Source organism: Chelonoidis abingdonii, chromosome 3 (assembly GCF_003597395.2).
Source record: "Chelonoidis abingdonii isolate Lonesome George chromosome 3, CheloAbing_2.0, whole genome shotgun sequence".
In the NCBI taxonomy this organism is placed as follows: Eukaryota; Metazoa; Chordata; order Testudines; family Testudinidae; genus Chelonoidis; species Chelonoidis abingdonii.
In genome coordinates this window covers 47,889,611-47,908,065 of record NC_133771.1, presented here as the reverse complement: position 1 = coordinate 47,908,065, position 18,455 = coordinate 47,889,611, and the positions used below count along the sequence as shown (strand labels likewise).

The 18,455-nt window shown below is 44.4% G+C and overlaps 1 protein-coding gene across 7 annotated transcripts in view; it reads right to left on the bottom strand.

The window, feature by feature from the left end:
- Window positions 1-18,455, bottom strand: part of MLIP (muscular LMNA interacting protein) — a 185,403-nt gene that overhangs the window by 46,797 nt on the left and 120,151 nt on the right. For all 7 annotated transcript variants that reach the window (XR_012655492.1, XR_012655490.1, XR_012655491.1 and 4 more), the window contains one exon: window positions 14,531-14,575. Coding sequence is in view for 4 of the 7 variants with exons in the window: in XM_075063723.1 (XP_074919824.1) it covers window positions 14,531-14,575 (45 nt within the window). In the remaining 3 variants the exon portion in view is untranslated. The remainder of the gene's footprint in view (window positions 1-14,530; window positions 14,576-18,455) is intronic.

The window sequence follows — 18,455 nt, the reverse complement described above, 5'->3', positions numbered from 1 at the left end:
GAGCAATTCGATCTTACTGGGTCCTTGGTAGTTTAGCAGTCTCCCTTTGTGGCCCCAGTAATTCCAATGGGGCACCTCTGCGATTAAGGTGTTGCAGTCTTTGTTGGATGTGAATGCTATACGCTAAGGAACTGGGAGGGAGCTGAGGAGAAGGTGCAAGGCCACCTGCAGAAATGGCCTGGCTCCTTCCTGGAATCTCTTTTCAGGGGCGGGTTTTGATTGCCAAAATCTTGTGGCCTTAATCTTACGGCACTGGACTGTGTCTGTGCACCCAGCCCCCTGGGCTGTTTGGACTAGATTCAATGGTATATAAATCTTTTTTTTTTTTAATAATTACCACTGACTGTACCCTGCTTTGCTGTTCCTGCATTGGATAAAGGGAACCAGGGACTCACTGATTTAACCTGCAGGGTGGTGGCCTTTCATCACCAGTCTGCTCAATGGTTACTTTACTCTGACTGCCCATGGGCCTACAAATCCCTTGCTGTTTCTCTCCTCTGTCATGCTGGGAAGATGGGCTTTGAGTCTCACCTATTTTTGTTGGCACCTGGTCGATTACAGAATCTAGATTTGCCTCTATTTTATAAAGGTCTTTTTAAAGCTTGGCGACTTCTGCAAAGTGCACAGCCGGACCAGCTGTTTTCCAGTTTATGGCTTTCGGAACAGTCACTGTATTTTAATACACTTTTTCCCACTCTCCTCCAGGAGCCTGTTTTCTGCCATTAAACAGGTTGGGTTGACCTAGATGTTCCACGTACTTGTTGCTAGTTGGTCAAGCTGGAAGTCAGGACAGCTCTTGCTGTTCAGACCAGAATCCAGTCTGAAGGCCCTTTCTGAATTCCAGGTGGCACTTGCTCAGTGGGCTGCTTGGTATTTGCAGAGAGTTTTTGCAGTGATTATTCTTCCAGGGGGAATGTTCCCCTTGCAAGCTGTCTCCCCTCCTACGGATGAGATCCTTGTGCAACCAGTCAGAGCATTGTCCTGGAAGGGTTTGGCAAATCTTCCTTTTGGAACCATCAGCAAGCAGCTGCGCTATGGATGAGTGTCAAGGTGAGATATTATGCCACCCTCTCTGATACATCCTGGAGGATGTTCCTGTCCCTGGGTGACTGTGTCTCTGGCTTGGAACACATTGTTCAAACCTCTTCTTCCTAAGCACTTCAGTGACTTACAGGGATGGGTCCAGCATAGCATCATAGCAACCAATCATTTTGTACACCATATTACTCCTATGGCATCTGCAAAAGGCCCCTTCTGTTTGGCTTCAAACACGGTGTTTATTTTTTTCCTACATTGCCCACATTTGATTCCTCTTTTGGGTTATTTTTGCAGCCGCTTTTCAGCAGTTTGGGATTGGTTTTTTCCAACCCCGTGTTTGTTCTCGGCATGAGATATAGGGCTCACATTCAGACAGTTTCCTGACTGGCAAACATTTTGCTGGGTTAGGCAAAACTAGCCATTTTGAAATCTCACCAGAACAGAATAACTGATTACATCTTTCATAACTTGACTTGTAATCTGGACACTTTCCATTTGACTTGGGGCGATAATAACATTTTGCGTGAACTTGGTGATGATGGTGCTTTAGTGGTCTAAGTTTAATGTTTGCTTACAATGTGTTTGCTTTATTTTATTCATATCTTTTAGTGTCTATATTGTAATACAAAACATTTTTAAATATTTTTGATGTAATGTTATGTGAATATTGGTGTTTTTCATGTCATCTCCTCCCCCACCTTTTGATCAGAAATTTAAGGGACATTTTGTCCTGAATACCATACAATCTAAATAGACAAGCCAGACAAAGGGTGGGAGACCAGAGACCCATTTGTCAGATAGGGAACTGAGGCATGCTAGAGAGTCTGAATGCTTTCCCAAGGTGTATGTAGCTAGGATATCAATTTAAGCCATCGCTTAAGTCCCAGGCAAGTCCCTTAACCACAACTTCATGCATCTGTCAATTACCAAAGCCATGGGAAAAAACAGTATTTGGATAAGACGAATATTTTATGTGGTATAGAAAAGTACCCGGTGACTGAAAAATAGTGAAATTGGTTCCATTATTTAAAAAGAGAAGTTCAAGAAATAAAGTTGGAAATGTCGAACCTATAAATCTAGCATCTGTATTAGTAAAAGATTTTGATATATATCCTTACAGACACATTTGGACAGGTACAATTTAATAGTTGTGAGTTATCATGGATTTGCAAAATATATGTCATGTCAGATAAATTTATTTACTTTTTAATTTAAAAAACTACTGGTCTAGATAGTGGCACATTGTAAATTTAATATCTAGATTTTCTGAATTCTTATTATAGAGTTCAACGTGACAGGTTGTTGTATAAACTCTAAGCATGAGCTAAGGAATAATTTGTTAAGACAGACAAAGAACTGATCTGTAGGCAGAAAACAAAAGTGGAGCTAAATGTGTATTTTTGATGGAAACTATGAGAACTGGAGCTCTGTGAGCCTCTGTGCTGAGACAAACTCTTAAGTAACTAGGCAGTAGGCCTCTCTAACATGGCCACATGGTAGAGAGTAAGGAACATTTGGCACATTCTGCATAAATAACTGCAAGGCTGCTACTGAGTTGCTTCATTGGGTTCTATCAGTTCCCAAGGTAACTACATCTCTGACCTCTTAGTGGCCTCCTTGAGGGCATCCCACTTAGATCTCTGGCCTCTAACCATCACCTTTCTGGGGGTAGGAACCTCTGATCCCTTCCCTCTAGACCAGGGACTTTAGACAGCAGACTCCTGTAGATTATCTCAGGAGATCTGACTTTAGCTCAGCACCTGCAGTTCTGTTCTTTCAGAGCAATGACAGCATTGACCAGGTACCAGCCTGCTCTCTAAAAGCAAAGTTTTATTCATTAAAAACAAAAATATTACCAAGAAAACATATGATAAAAACAGTAAACTAGATCTAGATTACCAGGTAGTCAGTCACCCATCTGCCACATGAAGACTCTGGCAGGACTAAAATACTTTGGGCCATGTCTGTAGAGCTTGTCTCTTATGGTCACTGTCTCAGGTCAGTTCTTGGATTGGGTGTGAGCAAGTTCTCTTTTAGTTCAGAGCAATCACTTTACACAGTTTCACATTCTTTGTCTGCTAGGCCCCTTGAATAACGTCAAACCAATACATGTTATTTTCCCAGACAGTCCACACTTCAAAAGGCTGGTTACTTGCATTGTTTCAGCATTAGGAATTTTCATTAATTACCCTCACCCCAGTGACTATAGTTCCTGCAGCAAAACCATACATAAGATTTAGAAGGTTGATACAATATAGTCTTTACATAATTCATATATCCACAGCATCTGTTACATCTCAACATAATAGTCTTTAAATATTCCATGCTTCTAACGCACCACCTCTGTCATAGGTACAGCCCATGGGAGCAGAACTAAGTAAAGAATTGATTTTTTTGGTTTGGTGACCAAACCAAAACAATAAAAAGTAAAATAGTTCATTTCAAATCAAATCTGATTTTTTTTTCAAACTTTCTTGCCGAAACAAAAAAACTAAAAAAAATGTCATTCAGCTTGAACAAAATGTATCAAATGGCATGCCAAAACCAAACAACATTTCAGATAAAATGACTCGTTTGGATGCTAAGTGTTGCCATGATATGATAATTCAAAACAAAATGTCAAAGCAATTCACTTTGAAAATGTTGAACCAAATCTTTTCAACATAAAAAAAACAACTAATTTTTTATCCAGCCAAAATTATGCTCCAAATTCAACCCAAATACACACATAGTTTTGGTTCCCCTAAAACTGCATTTTTTGGAGAATGTACTGCTTAAATAAAAAAATTCATCCAGCTCTACATGAGAATAACTTACCAAAATGGGAGCAAGAAGTAGGTGGGGCTATGGTTCTCAATACCTTATGTCCTGGCTAGCAGCCTGTGCAAATGCAGTACAGAAAGCCAATATGACAGCTGATTTGCGCAAGAGGCTTACAAGGTATATGCTTAAGGACATTATGCTATCATAAGAACATAAAAATGGCCAAACTGGTTCAGACCAATGGTCCATCTAACACAGTATATTATTTTCTGACAGTGATTGGCACCAGATGCTTCAGAGGGAACAGAACAGGGTAATTATTGAGTGACCCACCTCTGTCATCCAGTCCCAGCTTTTGACAGTCAGAGGCTTAGGGACACATGGAGCATGGGGTTTTATCCCTGACCGTCTTGGCTAATAGTCATTGATGGATTTATTCTCCATGAATTTATCTAATTCTTTTTTTAACCCATTTATGCTTTTGGCCTTCACAACATTTCCCTACACTTTACAGATGCTACATTGTTAAAATAACCTCACTAGATCATATTAGCTCACCATACAGTAAATGGGGCACTGTAAAGTTATTCAAACACCTAAAGGTTCAGGCTGTCTTTTTGAGCATAGGTATGATGAACAGTGAACTCTTCTATACCTCCCATACTCTCCCCCCCAGTAGTCAATTAGTTACCACAGTGTTGCCCGTTCAGTCACCAGTTTATTCTCCCCTGCCCCCACCCCCACCCCAAATTCAAACACCACCTCTAATTTAAATTCCTGGGGAAAGTACTGACAACTAGTTCCCCAGGTTGACTGGACATCATGTGAAGCAGTACTTTCTAAAGTATCACTTTATAAAGAACATTATAAATGATTGGTAGGCTACTAATTTGAAAAAAAAAAGATATAACTAAGTTAGAAAAAGTAGAAGTTAGGGCCACAAAGCTGATAAATAAAATCCAGAGATTTCACATACGAGCAGAGCTTGACAAAACTGAACTGATTTAATCTAAATCATCTTCCATCAAAAAGTAATATGACTGAAATGTTTAAAATAAAGAAGTGTTTTGAAATTAAATGTGGTTTTTGAGATTATTGATTTGAGGGATATAAATTTAAGTTGTGGATGGCCTTGAAATAATACTACTCATGTCTACCCCACTCCTAGCTTCATACCCCTTTCAGATCCATCTCTTGTTTCAGTTAAGATGGACTATAAAAAAAAGAATTTCAGGTGACGTTAGTTTTACTGGAAGAGTGATGAATAGTCAAATTGCATTTCAAATAAGATGTTTTGATTATGGAATTTAACAAGTTAGTACCTGATCCAATGCCCGTTTAGCTGATTAGTTAGTTTATGCTTGGGAGTAAATGTCCATTCTTTCTGGAGAGTCAAGAGGGAATTCAGCACTCCATGGTTTTCTCCTCACTCAAAATGGCTGTGGAAGATTGTCAAGGAGTGTTTTTCTCTACTTTCCAACAAAAAGTTATATATAAAAAATAAATTAAAATACAGGATTGGAATGGCATAGTTATCATCAAATTACTGTACTGTACTGACAGAAGTACCCTTTGCCTCCTAATGGCCTTATACAACTATGTAATTAAAAGTTTATTGAGCTACCTGAAATTGTCAAGATTAAGCTGTCTTTATAGATGAAGCATTGCCTTCAAAAACACATTGCAGAAAATGCTTTTAGGGCTGTATTTTCTAAAGAACATTGATGTCAAGTGCCCACAGTGAGATGAGTCATACATTGCCAACAGTCTGACACACATCAACCAGCAATCAGAATTTGAAATACATCATTAGCTACCTACCAAGTTCTAACAAAATCATTGGTTCAAAAACAGAAGCCTGAGCTCTTCCTTTGCTAGCAGACAGCACAACTGACAATAGCTAGAGTGCTCATAAGCAAGCTGAGATTTTTCTTTGCCATGCAGGGCTGAGTCACAACACCATCAACCCAAAATTTTAAAAGTTACAGTAATGGACAGGCATTATACGTGACTGATGTACTCTAAAAGGAGTGGATGCAGGCACATATTCACCTCTTGTTTTTTCTATTATTATTAATAAATTATAATACCTAGCTCTTATATAGTCCTTTTCACCAATAAATCTCAAAGCACTTTACAATGGAGGGCAGAATCATTATCCTCATTTTACAGATATTACATTGTTTAAATAACCATATTAGATCATATTATCCCACTATACAGTAAATGGGGTTCTATAAAGTTATACTTACACCTAAAGGTTCAGGCAGTCTTTCTGAGCATAGGCAAGATGAGAAATTTGTCTGTTCCAGGCACTGGTGGCTACTGAAAATGCTGTTTGGGGGTAAGGAGCTGCAGAAAGATGAAAAAGCCAAGGAAATGAGGTCTGGGGGCAGGACCTGCCCACAACATTTTGGCACCTGAGGCGGGGAACTCAAATGACATCCCCATGACTCTCACTTGGGCCAAAACTTTGAAAGGTCTCAATTCTGCCTTCTTCCTGTTCTACTCCTCTCATGGTTCTGCTCTGCTACCTATCCTAATAAAGGAGAAATAACAACTTAAAATGCCTTGTTCAAAAATTTTAAGTAACACTTAACTTTCAAATGCCTGAACAGCAAATGTAACTTTTCTTGTCTGCATAGTAAACAGTGGCATTTTTATCTGTTTGAATAATCAAAGTGGTGCTTTCCATGCCTTCTTGGTTGCAAAGATTTGAACTGCTTCCTGAATGTCCAACAGTCTGGGCCAGCTCATGTTCTATTGAGATGGTAGCAAGGCTGACCAGCCTCTCCTGTGTCATTGTGGAACGTAAATGTGTTTTTATTAACTTCAGCTTGGAGAAGTTGCATTCTCAACTGGCAACTGTTACAGGAAGTGTTAGAAGTATGTGCAGAGCAACAGGGCCAGCCTTAGGCCAATTTGTCCGATTCCTCCGAATCAAGCCCCGCGCCTGATCGGGCCCCGCGCTCGCTGGCTGTCTCCCGGAAGCAAAGCTCTGCATCTCCCAGAAGCAGCAGCTGTTGCTGCTAGGCTACGAGAGACGCTGGCCCGCAGAAGGTTGAGGCAGAGGCAGCCGCTGGGTGTTGCAGGTCAGGAGGGCAAGGGGAGGGGGGAGAAGGCACACGTGCTTGCAGCCTTCCTCCCGTCCCCTCTCCTCCCCCCAGCACTCACCTGGAGGAGACGCAGAAGGAGACAGGAATCTCTGCAGTGGACCTCACTCACCTGAACAGCTGCTGGGGCTTCCAACCGTGAGTGTTTGACCCTGCCTCGTAATCAAAATGTCTTCTTCTTTGGTGACTCTTGTATTCTTGAATGGGTGGGAAAATAGCTTCAGTGTGAAGTTCCTCTGCCAACTTCTGTGCACTCTTCAGAACGTTTTGAAATCCCTCATCTGACTGGTAAGACTGTAGGTATGACTTTGCTTTGTCCAGTTGTTCCATTGCTCCAGATATATCAAGGTCAACACCTTGGAGTCTCTTGCTTACAACATTTATTTCAAACAGTATGTCATGCCACAACACTAAGCCACACAGAAATTTGAAGTTATGTATGTTTCTGGTGATTCCATTTCCCTCTGCCACTGTTCTCCCATGAACAGTTCCTGTCATAGCATTATCCTCCATAATGGCAACTATGGCATCATCTATCTTCCCAATTTGGTGTTTGATAGGCTTTATGCCTCCACTCGACTTTCCCATCATGTGGCACTCAGTGGTTTCAGTGTCAGAGAGGATGTTCCCAGATGTTGCTTCAAAATTTGCCATCGATGAGTTGATGCAGAGAAAAATACATAGATGCTTTGAATTACATTAAAAAATTCAGCAGCCTCACTAGAAGCTGATGCTGCATCACTGACCACCAAGTTCAATGAATGAGAACTGCATGGACAAAAAAAAGCTTGAGGGTTTAACTCTCGGATCCGTGTCTGCACTCCTCTGTTCTTTCCTCTCATGTTGGCACCATTATCGTAGCCCTGACCTCTCATGTCAGCTATCGCAATTCCTGTATCTTCCAGCTTTTTAAGAAGCACATTTGTCATACCAGCTCCTGTAGTATCATCAATGTCAATAAATTCTAGAAAATGCTCTCTGACAGTCACCATTGCAGGGACATTTTCACTAGGTTCTGTTGTTGTTACAAAAACGCACCATTAAAGTCATTTGTTCCGTATGGCTGATGTCAGGTGTGCAGTCCAGAATAACAGAGTAATATCTTGCTGACTTCAGATCTGCCACAATCTTCTGTTTGACTTTTGTTGCCAGTAACTGTATGATCTCATTTGAATTGTTTTTCCAAGGTAGTGGTGTGTGTGTACATTTTTGGGTGGTGACTCTTCTTAGATGCTCCTGGAGTACAGCATCAAACTCAGCCATCAGCTCCACAATTTTAAGGAAGTTTCCATTGTTTGGCACATACAGCTGATCTGAAGTGCCACACAGTGCTAGGTTTTGGTAGCAAGCATTCTCACAATGGCAATGAGCCTTTTCAGAACATTTTGCCAGTAAAGAGACTCTGATGCAATCTTCTCTTGATGCTGATCATCTATGGTGGCCTTTAACCTTAGTCTCATCTCAAGCTCTTTCCACCTATGGAATGCTCTCTGGTGATTTTGCTGCCTTCTCATGGCATGCCAGATTTCTAGCCAGATTTTTCCAGTCCTTTGTTCCTGTAGAACCCAATGTGGCTGGAACATTAGACTGGAAGAGTTTGCAACAAAAACAGTATGCAGCATTCTGGGGTTTTGAGTACATAAGCCATGGCCTCTCCACTTTGTCACCATTGGGGATTTCATGCCAGTAATGTGTTGGATGGAAACTTCTATTTTCATTGTCTTTGGGGAACATGAAGTTTTTCACTTGCTGTGGCCCATGCAGTACAAGGAAGTCCCTCAGGCTACTGCTCAAGTGGGTCCACAGTCCTGGATCATCTAGACTTAAGGAACTAAAGGCTACTCAGTCCTGGATCATCAGCAGAACTGTTTCAGCAGCAGCCTCCACCACACTCTTCTCTGATCTACACTTTTCTTCAGGAATGTGCATGGTTACATCCATTTGAGATGGAGATATGGATGCTGCAGTAGCGCCAGGTCACCTGCTCTCTGACTAACTGGAAGATCAAGCATCTCCTCACCACTCACGTTCTAACTGGGGCCGGGAGGCTCACCGTGAACATTTGTGTCTATGGATCTCAGGAGAGCTCCTTCCTGCTTAGATAGAAAAGCTTCCTTTTCTTTCTTTCTTTTTCTGAATGCTGCCCCAGAGGGACATTTTCTTCTTTAACTCATGAATGCTGTTCTGTGTCAGCTATAGTGGTTCTTAACACTCAATTGAAGGGGACAAATAAGCAGGAAGCTACAGGGCCTGAGTGAGGGAAGATATCTGTTCTTAAGGGCCTAACTGGCTCCTACTACTTCAGTTGACTGCCTGTTCTTCTCAAGTGGGTTCAGGGAAGCAGCAGGAAACAGGAAGCTCCCTGAGAAGCTGGTGTTAATCAGTCCTGGGGGTGCTAGAGAGGTACATAAGAGGCTCCTCCTCCTCTCTCTCCCTGTAGCTCCTGCTGCTTTCTGTTATTCCCTCTCACCCTTTCTCCTGCCTGCCTGTTATGTCTCTTGTGCCCTCCTTCCTTCCTCCCACACAGCCCTCCCACACAGCACTCCACTATCTCTTTGCATCTAGAGCAGAGAGAATACATATGCACCAGCAGCAGACACAATTTTTTACACTCTGGGTCCTAGTGGTGCCCCCACCATACACACACAGTCTGGCACCTGAGGCTGCCGCCTCAGTTCATCTCATGGTAAGGTCAGCTCTATCTGGGCCACCCTCCTTACTTGCCCAAAGGCTGGGTAGATTTTCAGGTTTTTTTACTTCCTACTTCCCTACTAACTCCCTAAACCTTTGATTAAGTCTAGGTCCTTTTTAAAACTTCTCTCTCCGAGACTCTGATTCCTACCTAATCTTTTCTCTTGTCTGTATGCACTCTGTCTTTGTCTATCTCTATATTCTCCTCTCTTTAAAAAAACATCAAGAAAGGACTGAATTATGTATGAATTAGTCTTATGTAGTCATCTCCCTATAAAACTTTCTGTCATTGCTAACAAATATGAGATGCAATTATTGCTATATTTTAAACTGAGTCACATTCTTGTGCTTTGCCTGGTGTCTGGCCATTACGGTATGTTCTCAACCTGGGCCAATTCCAGAGAGGTTCTGAATAGCCACTGAGCACACACCACTCCCATAATCACAACGGGGCTGCACACACTCAGCTGGTACTCAGAACTGGTCAGGATTTGGCCTGTACAGTTCATCATCATGTACACAATGCCTGATATAACCGTGCAGCCTACTGGAGCTCACAGCCACTCCTCTAAAAGACAACAAATAGAAAACCCTCCCTAAAGACACTTCATTTATTAATTTAGACAACAGAATCAGAACAACCACCTATCAGAATTTTGACTGAGTGTAGACAGGGCCCCACTCACTAAGAGGTATCAGTTTTATGCATCCGATGAAGTGGGTATTCACCCACGAAAGCTCATACTCCATTACGTCTGTTAGTCTATAAGGTGCCACAGGACTCTTTCCAGTTTTATCCTTGAGTCCAAACTTGGGTGGCTCTGAACAAATGCAGAGGTGCTAGGCTGTCACTGCACATTATTTTTGACAAAAATTGATGTATTCAATGATAAATTTTGTTGAAAAGTTCTTTTCCCAAAAACCAGCCTCTCAACCCCACTCTACCTCTCACATGTTCCCCCAAAGAAACCTCCCGCTCAATTTGTCTGTTTAGAATATACACAGGAACACTTGCTAATAAGCTGAAAGATTAGAGTAGATGAGGCCTGGGAGATCCCTCAATGTCTGATGGCTAAACACCCAAATAAACCAAAAGCAAATGAGGTCTGGAGCTTGGTTGCCAGGAACCTCCCAGGCAGAAACCCCAAGCTCCTGGTGAAATGCAGAGCAGCTCCCCTAGTTGCCTTATTTTCTTAGAGGTTGCCAATTCATTAGTAACAAAGTGGGGCTACCATTAGTGAAGCAGGCTCCAGAGGGCCCTAGTTGTCCTCTCTCAATTCTCTTGAGCTGAGGGATGAGCTCTCCCAGGTCCCACCTTCCTCTGGAGTGCTCTTGTTTCACTATCTAGATCACTGCTTCTTCCCTTTACTTGGGATGTTAGGAATTGGGCTTATAATAGCTATGTTGGGCTTTTCTATGGTTCCAAAGGGTGTGCACTGCTCATCACAGTTATTAAACCCCTTTATTTTACAGCAGTCTTCCTGTAAGCAAGAATTTTGTTTCCTGATGCTTCACAGAGGATTGCATTTTGAACATTTTCTGTTCATTGTTGCTTTTTGTCAATTTGTCTCCTTAACCAACACTCCTACGTCATCAGATGCAATGATATTTAACAAAAGAAGAGAGTTAGTTTCTGTTTCTCATGGAGCACAGCATGCTTGGGGAATCCCCAGCTGCTGCAATGATCAACTGGGGGCCTTCATAATCCAGAGCAGGTTAAAGAAACCCTGAGGCTGCTCTAAACAACATGGCTGATGGATTTGGTAAAGAAAATGGCCCTGAGATAAGGGAGCCACAAATAGCTGTTTTACGCTCAGCTATTGTCAGGCATAGTTGAGCATTGAGTCCTAGAGAGGGAAGAGACCTTAGGTCACTTTGTACATCCCACTGAAAAGAATGAAGCACACACACACACACACCAATTTTGTGGATACTGGCACTCTAGGCATTGGTTGGGCTGAGCTCCCTATAATGATACTTCAGTTCTGCGTATACCAAAATGATGTGTTTTGATCACTACAAGTACAATCTCAGGTGCTTTGCTTAGTTGAGTTTTAAATTATTTTAAAATATTTTCGCTTGCCATTGCTTTTTGCCATAAACTATTTTTCATGGGGATAAGATACGTAATTCAAACTATTTATTTATTTATTTTTGTTATCCAAATCTTAAGTTTACACATGCAATAAAACATTCCATGATATGAATGAGGGTCTAACAGAGTTCTTCCCAGGTGCACTTGAAGTCTGAAGGCAAATGCCTGGGACAAAAAAATGGTTTATGCCTCTCTGACTAATTATTCACAGATCTCTGTAAGGGGGAAGGACATCTGGAGGAAGGACAATTATTTTGCATGCTGCTGTGCTGACAGAGCAGCAGGACATATCCCAGAGCTCATAGAGCTGGATAGGCATCTCTTTGTAAAGCAGGTTATTTCTATTTACATACACATACTTGAATGTCAAGAAATGTATGAAGTGCAAATAACACTTTCAGCTAACTCTGCGCTAAAGGAATATGCAAGACCTGAAGCCACTTAGCCTCCACACACAATTCAGAGAGAGGACTCTAGAGTACATTCCTTAGTACACAGCAAGGGACTCCAGCATATAACAGAAACCTTTGTGTTATTCCACTTAAGGCATTTATATTCTGCCTGCCTACATTTCCTGCTGCAGTTTCAACAGTCTAGGGATTTCTTTATTGTCTTTCCTGAACTATTGTATAATGTTCTTAAAAGTAATGGCTACATTTCACCCTAGAGATGGGTACAATTCAGTGATGGAAAGCAATCTTGTATAGAGGTAAATTCTGCTTCCTCAGATGTCATTCCTCAGTGCCCAAATGCCATGCAGTCAACTGGCAAATTAATGGCCCAGAAGCAGGGCAGCTTCAGGCCCCAGCACGCCAAGTGCGTGCTTGCGGCAGCATGCTGTGGGGGGCACTCTGCCGGTCACCGGGAGGGCGGCAGGCGGCTCCGGTGGACCTCCCACAGACATGCCTACGGAGGGTCTGCTGGTCCCATAGCTCCTGTGGAGTATCCGCAGGCACACCTGCAGGAGGTCCACTGGAGCCGCAGGGCTGGCAACCGGCAGAGCGCCCCCCACGGTGTGCCGCCATGCTTGGGGCAGCTAAATGGCTAGAGCTGCCCCTGCCCAGAAGAAGAATCGGTAGCTGTACACCCTGGCTGTACCCTGGAACTGCTAAGTGTTCCACCCTGGATGCTGCCCTGGCCAGGACTTTGTGGGAAGTGATTGCTGAATTAAGTTCAGATTGCTTTATACCAAAGGGAGTTATAATGCGATAAATCTCAAGGTTTAACTGCTACTCTGCTCAGTCACAGTTTAATTTACTTCACAGACTTCGTGCTAAGCAGCTTTAAACTTAGGAAAGTCAGTGAGTTGCATGATATATATATTTCTCCTAATGAATGAATAATAGAAAAATCACTTCAAGCTGTTAAATCATCTGAACGTATGCCTCAGAACCACTACGCATATACCTAGGAGTTAAGCTACACCCTTCCACATGAGCTGTATCATGCTGTCCATTATCTAGGTTTCGCTCACTTTTTAAAACATGTTTGAAATATATTTAGCCTTCTCTTCAGCCCGCATCTAGAATTCCTGATAATATCACTAACCTGCAAGGGCCTGAGTTCAATGCTCTCTGTTTTAGGTGGTTAGAAAGAGGCGCCGACTTTCTGGTTTCCCTGAGGGTACTCAACCTCTACTCTACCACAAGCCCCTCTCCCACTCCGCCCCTTCCCCCAAGGCCCCACCCCTGCCCCACCTTTTGCTGCCCCTGCTCCTTCCATACCCCTCCTCTTCCCATCCTGTTCCAATCCCTTCCCTGAGCGCGTCCTGCCCTCCCTCCCTCTGTCTCTTCCTGCCCCTACTCCTCCCTCTCCCCCCCAGTACCTCCTGCACATTGTAGAACAGCTGATCACTGGCAGGTGGGAAGCACTGGGGGAAAGGGGGAGGAGCTGATTGGCAGGGCCGCTGATGGGTGCTGAGTATCCACTATTCTTTTTCTGTGGGTGCTCCAGCCCTAGAGCACCCAAGGAGTCGGTGCCTATGGTTATAAACACTGACTGCTCTTCTATTGTTTGGTGAATCTGAATATCTATCTGTCATATTCTGCCCTTGCACGGACATGTGCAATGCTGGTCTTGTGGTTAAGGCACTGGAGTAGTGTTCCAGAGATATGGAGGAAGTTGGCATAATCACTAACTTCCTGTGTCTTCATGACCTAGTCACTTATGCCAGATTTTCAGAGGAGTGCAGCAATAAGTGCTATAATGGGAAGTTCTGGGTGCTGGGCGCTTTTGAAAATCTGGTCCTAGGTGCCTGAATGGGATTCGAGCTATACTGACAGTCTGGCCCTGACTATATGGCACAGTTCATTATCTGTAATGGGGAATAATAAGATTTCCCTTGCTCACTAGGCTGCTGTGAGGACAAAATGAAGTTGCTCTACATGAAAGTTGTGTTTTCATCTTAAAATGCTTCCTAAGGCCTGGTTTTCATCTCACTTTTCACCAGTTTAGCTGTTCTTGATTTAAAGAGGTAGAAGCAAGAAGAATAGGGCCCCAGAATTTTGCCTCTATTTAAACAAGTTTTCAAACAAACTGAAAGATTTTTAATTGGCCACTAGGAGGCAGTGGGCCACCAAGTTACCCAGTCTCTTAGGCCTCTGTCAAAGACCAGCAGTTTCTCCTATGATTCCACCTCACTTGTAGGTATTGGCACACTTTTGCGTTCAAATTCATGTTCAGTATGGAAGGAGTAATAAACTGCTTATTACTTTAATCTAGAAGCAGGGACCGCAGCCTCCTTCCAAAGACTAAGGAGAGACCCAATAATTTCTTCAGATTTTATGCTTGTAATTTGAAAACTTGCATAGTTCAGACACGTGATACATACCAGTTGACTCTCTGTCACTGAAGGTGTTGGTAAGTAAAGGTTAGCCTGCAAAAGAGTAAATATATAAAGTGTTACATAAACTAGCATAATCCATTATAACAGTCACACAATCTGGGATGAGAAGGAATGCTTATTTACTACAGAGGGGAAACCAGGAAGAAGAATATTTCCATAGATTATCAGTGGTTCCTGGATAATGGAAGGAGTACAACATTTACATGTTATCATGTCACTTGTAGGTATTTTTGTGTTCCTAATGGAAGAAAGGCATTTGAGCAACAGTATATTCCCCTGAAAAGACGGTTACTCACCTTTGTAACTGTTGTTCTTCGAGATGTGTTGCTCATATCCATTTCAGTTAGGTGTGCGTGCACCGTGTGCACGTTCGTCGGAAGATTTTTACCCTAGCAACACTCGGTGGTTCAGCTGGGCACCCCCTGGAGTGGCGCTGCCATGGCACTGGATATATACCCCTGCCGACCCAACCGCCCCTCAGATCCTTCTTGCTGGCTACTCTGACAGTGGGGAAGGAGGGCGAGTTTGGGATGGATGTGAGCAACACATCTTGAAGAACAACAGTTACAAAGGTGAGTAACTGTCTTTTCTTCTTCGAGTGCTTGCTCATATCTATTCCAGTTAGGTGATTCCCAAGCTTTACCTAGGCGGTAGGGTCGGAGTGAGATGTGGCAGAATGCAAAACTGCTGAGCCAAAGGCTGCATCATCTCTTGACTGTTGAACCAAAGCATAATGCGAAGCAAAGGTGTGGACCAAGGACCAGGTAGCTGCGCGACACATCTCCTGGATAGGTCCATGAGCCAGGCAGGCGGCAGATGAAGCCTGAGCTCCGGTAGAAATGCGGGGTGATGTGGGCTTGGGGAAATATGAGACCAAATCACAACAAGTGCGGATGCATGCCATCACCCAAGATGAGATCCTCTGAGGAAACAGGTAGGCCTTTCATTCGGTCTGCTACCACGACAAAGAGTTGGGGCGTTTTATGAAATGGTTTTGTCCGCTCAATATAAAATGCGAGCGCTCTACGGACGTCCAGGGAGTCCAATAGTTGCTCCCATCACATTGAGTGTGGCTTCGGAAAGAAGACCGGGAGAAAGATGTCCTAGTTAACATGAAAGGCCAAAACCACCTTAGAGAGGAATGCCAGGTGTGGTCGCAACTGCACCTTGTCCTTGTGGATCACAGTGTATGGTGGATCCACCGTAAGAGCCCTAAGCTCGAAGACTCTTCTGGCCGATGTAATGGCTACGAGGAAAGCTGTCTTCCAAGACAGGTATAGTAGCGAGCAGGTTGATAATGGCTCGAATGGGGGAGACATAAGTCTGGTTAAAACCAGGATGAGGTCCCAGGTCGGGACTGGATGGCATACTTGAGGGTATAAGCGCTCCAAGCCCTTGAGGAACCTCGAAACCATAGAGTGTGAGAACACAGAATGTCCACCTTCGCCTGGGTGGAAGGTAGAGATGGCTGCCAAGTGTACTCTCAGTGATGATACTGCTAGGCCCTGCTGTTTGAGAGACCAGAGGTAGTCCAAAATAGAGGGGATCAAGACCTCAGTGGGAATAGGATTAAGCGTTTCACACCAGCAGGAGAAATGCTTCCATTTGGCCAGGTACGTTGACCGGGTAGAAAGCTTCCTGATACCCAGGAGAACTTGTCGTACCGATTCAGAGCAACATAACTCTGACTGGTTTAGCCATGCAGCAGCCATGCCATGAGGTGAAGAGCCTGCAGGTCCGAGTGGCAAAGCCTGCCGTGGTCCTGAGTTATGAGGTCTGGGTGGAGTGGCAGGGTAATTGGGTTGGCTATCGAGAGGTCGAGCAACGTGGTGTACCAGTGCTGCCTGGGCCACGCTGGAGAGAGCATGATGATGTGTGCTCTGTCCCTGCAGAGTTTCAGTAGGACCTTGTGAACCAGCGGGAATGGTGGGAAGGCATAAAGGGAGCTGGCTCTTCCACGGCATCAGGAAAGCGTCCGAGATCGATCCCGGGGAGAGACCTTGGAAGGAGCAGAATATCTGGCATTTCCTGTTCTCCCAGGAAGCGAACAGGTCTATGTGGGGAAATCCCCACTTCTGGAAAACAGAATGCATAGCATTCGGGCGGATCGACCACTCTTGAGACAGGAGATACCTGCTGAGTCAATCCGCCAGGGTGTTCTGAACGCCTGGGAGAAAGGACGCTACCAGATCTATTGAGTGGGCTATGCAAAAGTCCCAGAGTTGGATGGCCTCCTGACAAAGGGGGGAGGACTGTGTCCCTCCCTGTTTTTTTATGTAGTACATGGCCGTTGTGTTGTCTGTAAACACTGTGACACAACAGCCTCGCAACTGTTGCTGGAATGCCTGGCACACCAGGCGGACTGCTCTCAGTTCTCGGACATTTATGTGTAATGCCAGCTCCTGAAAAGACCAAAGGCCTTGAGTACAAAGGTGACCGAGGTGAGCACCCCAACCGAGAGATGACGTGTCCGTCGTCAGGGACATTGAGGGTTGGGGCAGATGGAATGGCATCCCTGCACACACCGGGGAGGGAGTTAGCCACCATTCTAGGGAGCCTAGGGTGCTCGGGGGAATGGTGACTATCGTGTCTATTGGGTCCCTGCCTGGGCAGTATACTTGGAGCCAAACTTGGAGAGGACGGAGGCGGAGCCTGGCATGTTTGGTTAAAAACGTGCAGGCAGCCATGTGACCCAGGAGACCGAGACAAGTGCAAGCCGAGGTCATCGGAAAATTTTGTAGACCTCGGATGATTGTTGCCATCGCCTGAAACCATGGCTGTGGTAAGCAGGCTCTGGTTAGACTGGAGTCCAGGATAGCTCCTATGAAGTCTAACTTCTGCATGGGAACCAGAGTGGATTCTTCTATATTGATCATCAGGCCTAGACGCGTGAATAGGTCCTTGACGATGCCCACATGCTGAGTTACTTGTGTCTTGGAGGCCGCTCGGATGAGCCAGTCGTCCAGATACAGAAAACCGTGTATCCGATGTCGGCGGAGCAAGGCGGCGACTACGGCCATACACTTTGTAAATACTCTTGGGGCTGTAGAAATGCCAAAGGGCAGGACCGTAAACTGGAAGTGCTGATGGTTAGCTACAAAGTGGACGTATCTCCTGTGCAGAGGAAAGATGGCGAAGTGAAAGTACGCGTCCTTCATATTGAGGCCGGCATACCAGTCTCCAGGATCCAAGGACTGGATAATGGTCCCCAGGGAAACCATGCAGAACTTCAACTTTATCATAAACTGGTTGAGTCCTTGCAGGTCTAGGATAGGTCTGAGATCTCCCTTCAACTTGGGGATTAGGAAATAACGGGAGTAAAACCCCTTGCCCCTTTCGTCCATCGGTACCTCCTCTATGGCTCCTATGGCAAGGAGCGTCTGCACCTCTTATAAGAGGAATTGCTTGTGAGAGGGGTCCTTGAAGAGGAACAGGGTTGGAGGGTGGGAGGTTGAGGTTGAAATAAATTGGAGGTGGTACCCATATTCCACCTTGCGTAGGACCCAGCAATCTGAATTTAACTGGGACCACGCCGGGAGGAAGTAGGAGAAACGGTTGGAGAAGGGAGGAGAGGAATCCTGGCCTGTAACTGGTACGCCGTCCTCGGGCACACCTTCAAAAGTTCGTCTTTGGTCCCAGTGGTGGTTTCGAGGGACCTTGATTTTGGCCCCCTTGGGGTCCTGAGGGTCGTCTGCGACCACCTCGGCTGCACCGCCTGTAGGCACAGAGTATGGGCGGTGAGGCTGGAGACGGAAAGGCCTGCATTGGGTCACTGGCGTATGCATGCCGAGAGAGCACATTATGACCCTGTTGTCCTTCAGGCTTTGCAGCCTGGGGTCAGTCTTTTCCGAGAAGAGGCCTTTACCATCAAATGGCAAGTCCTGAATGGTATACTGCAGCTCCGGTGGGA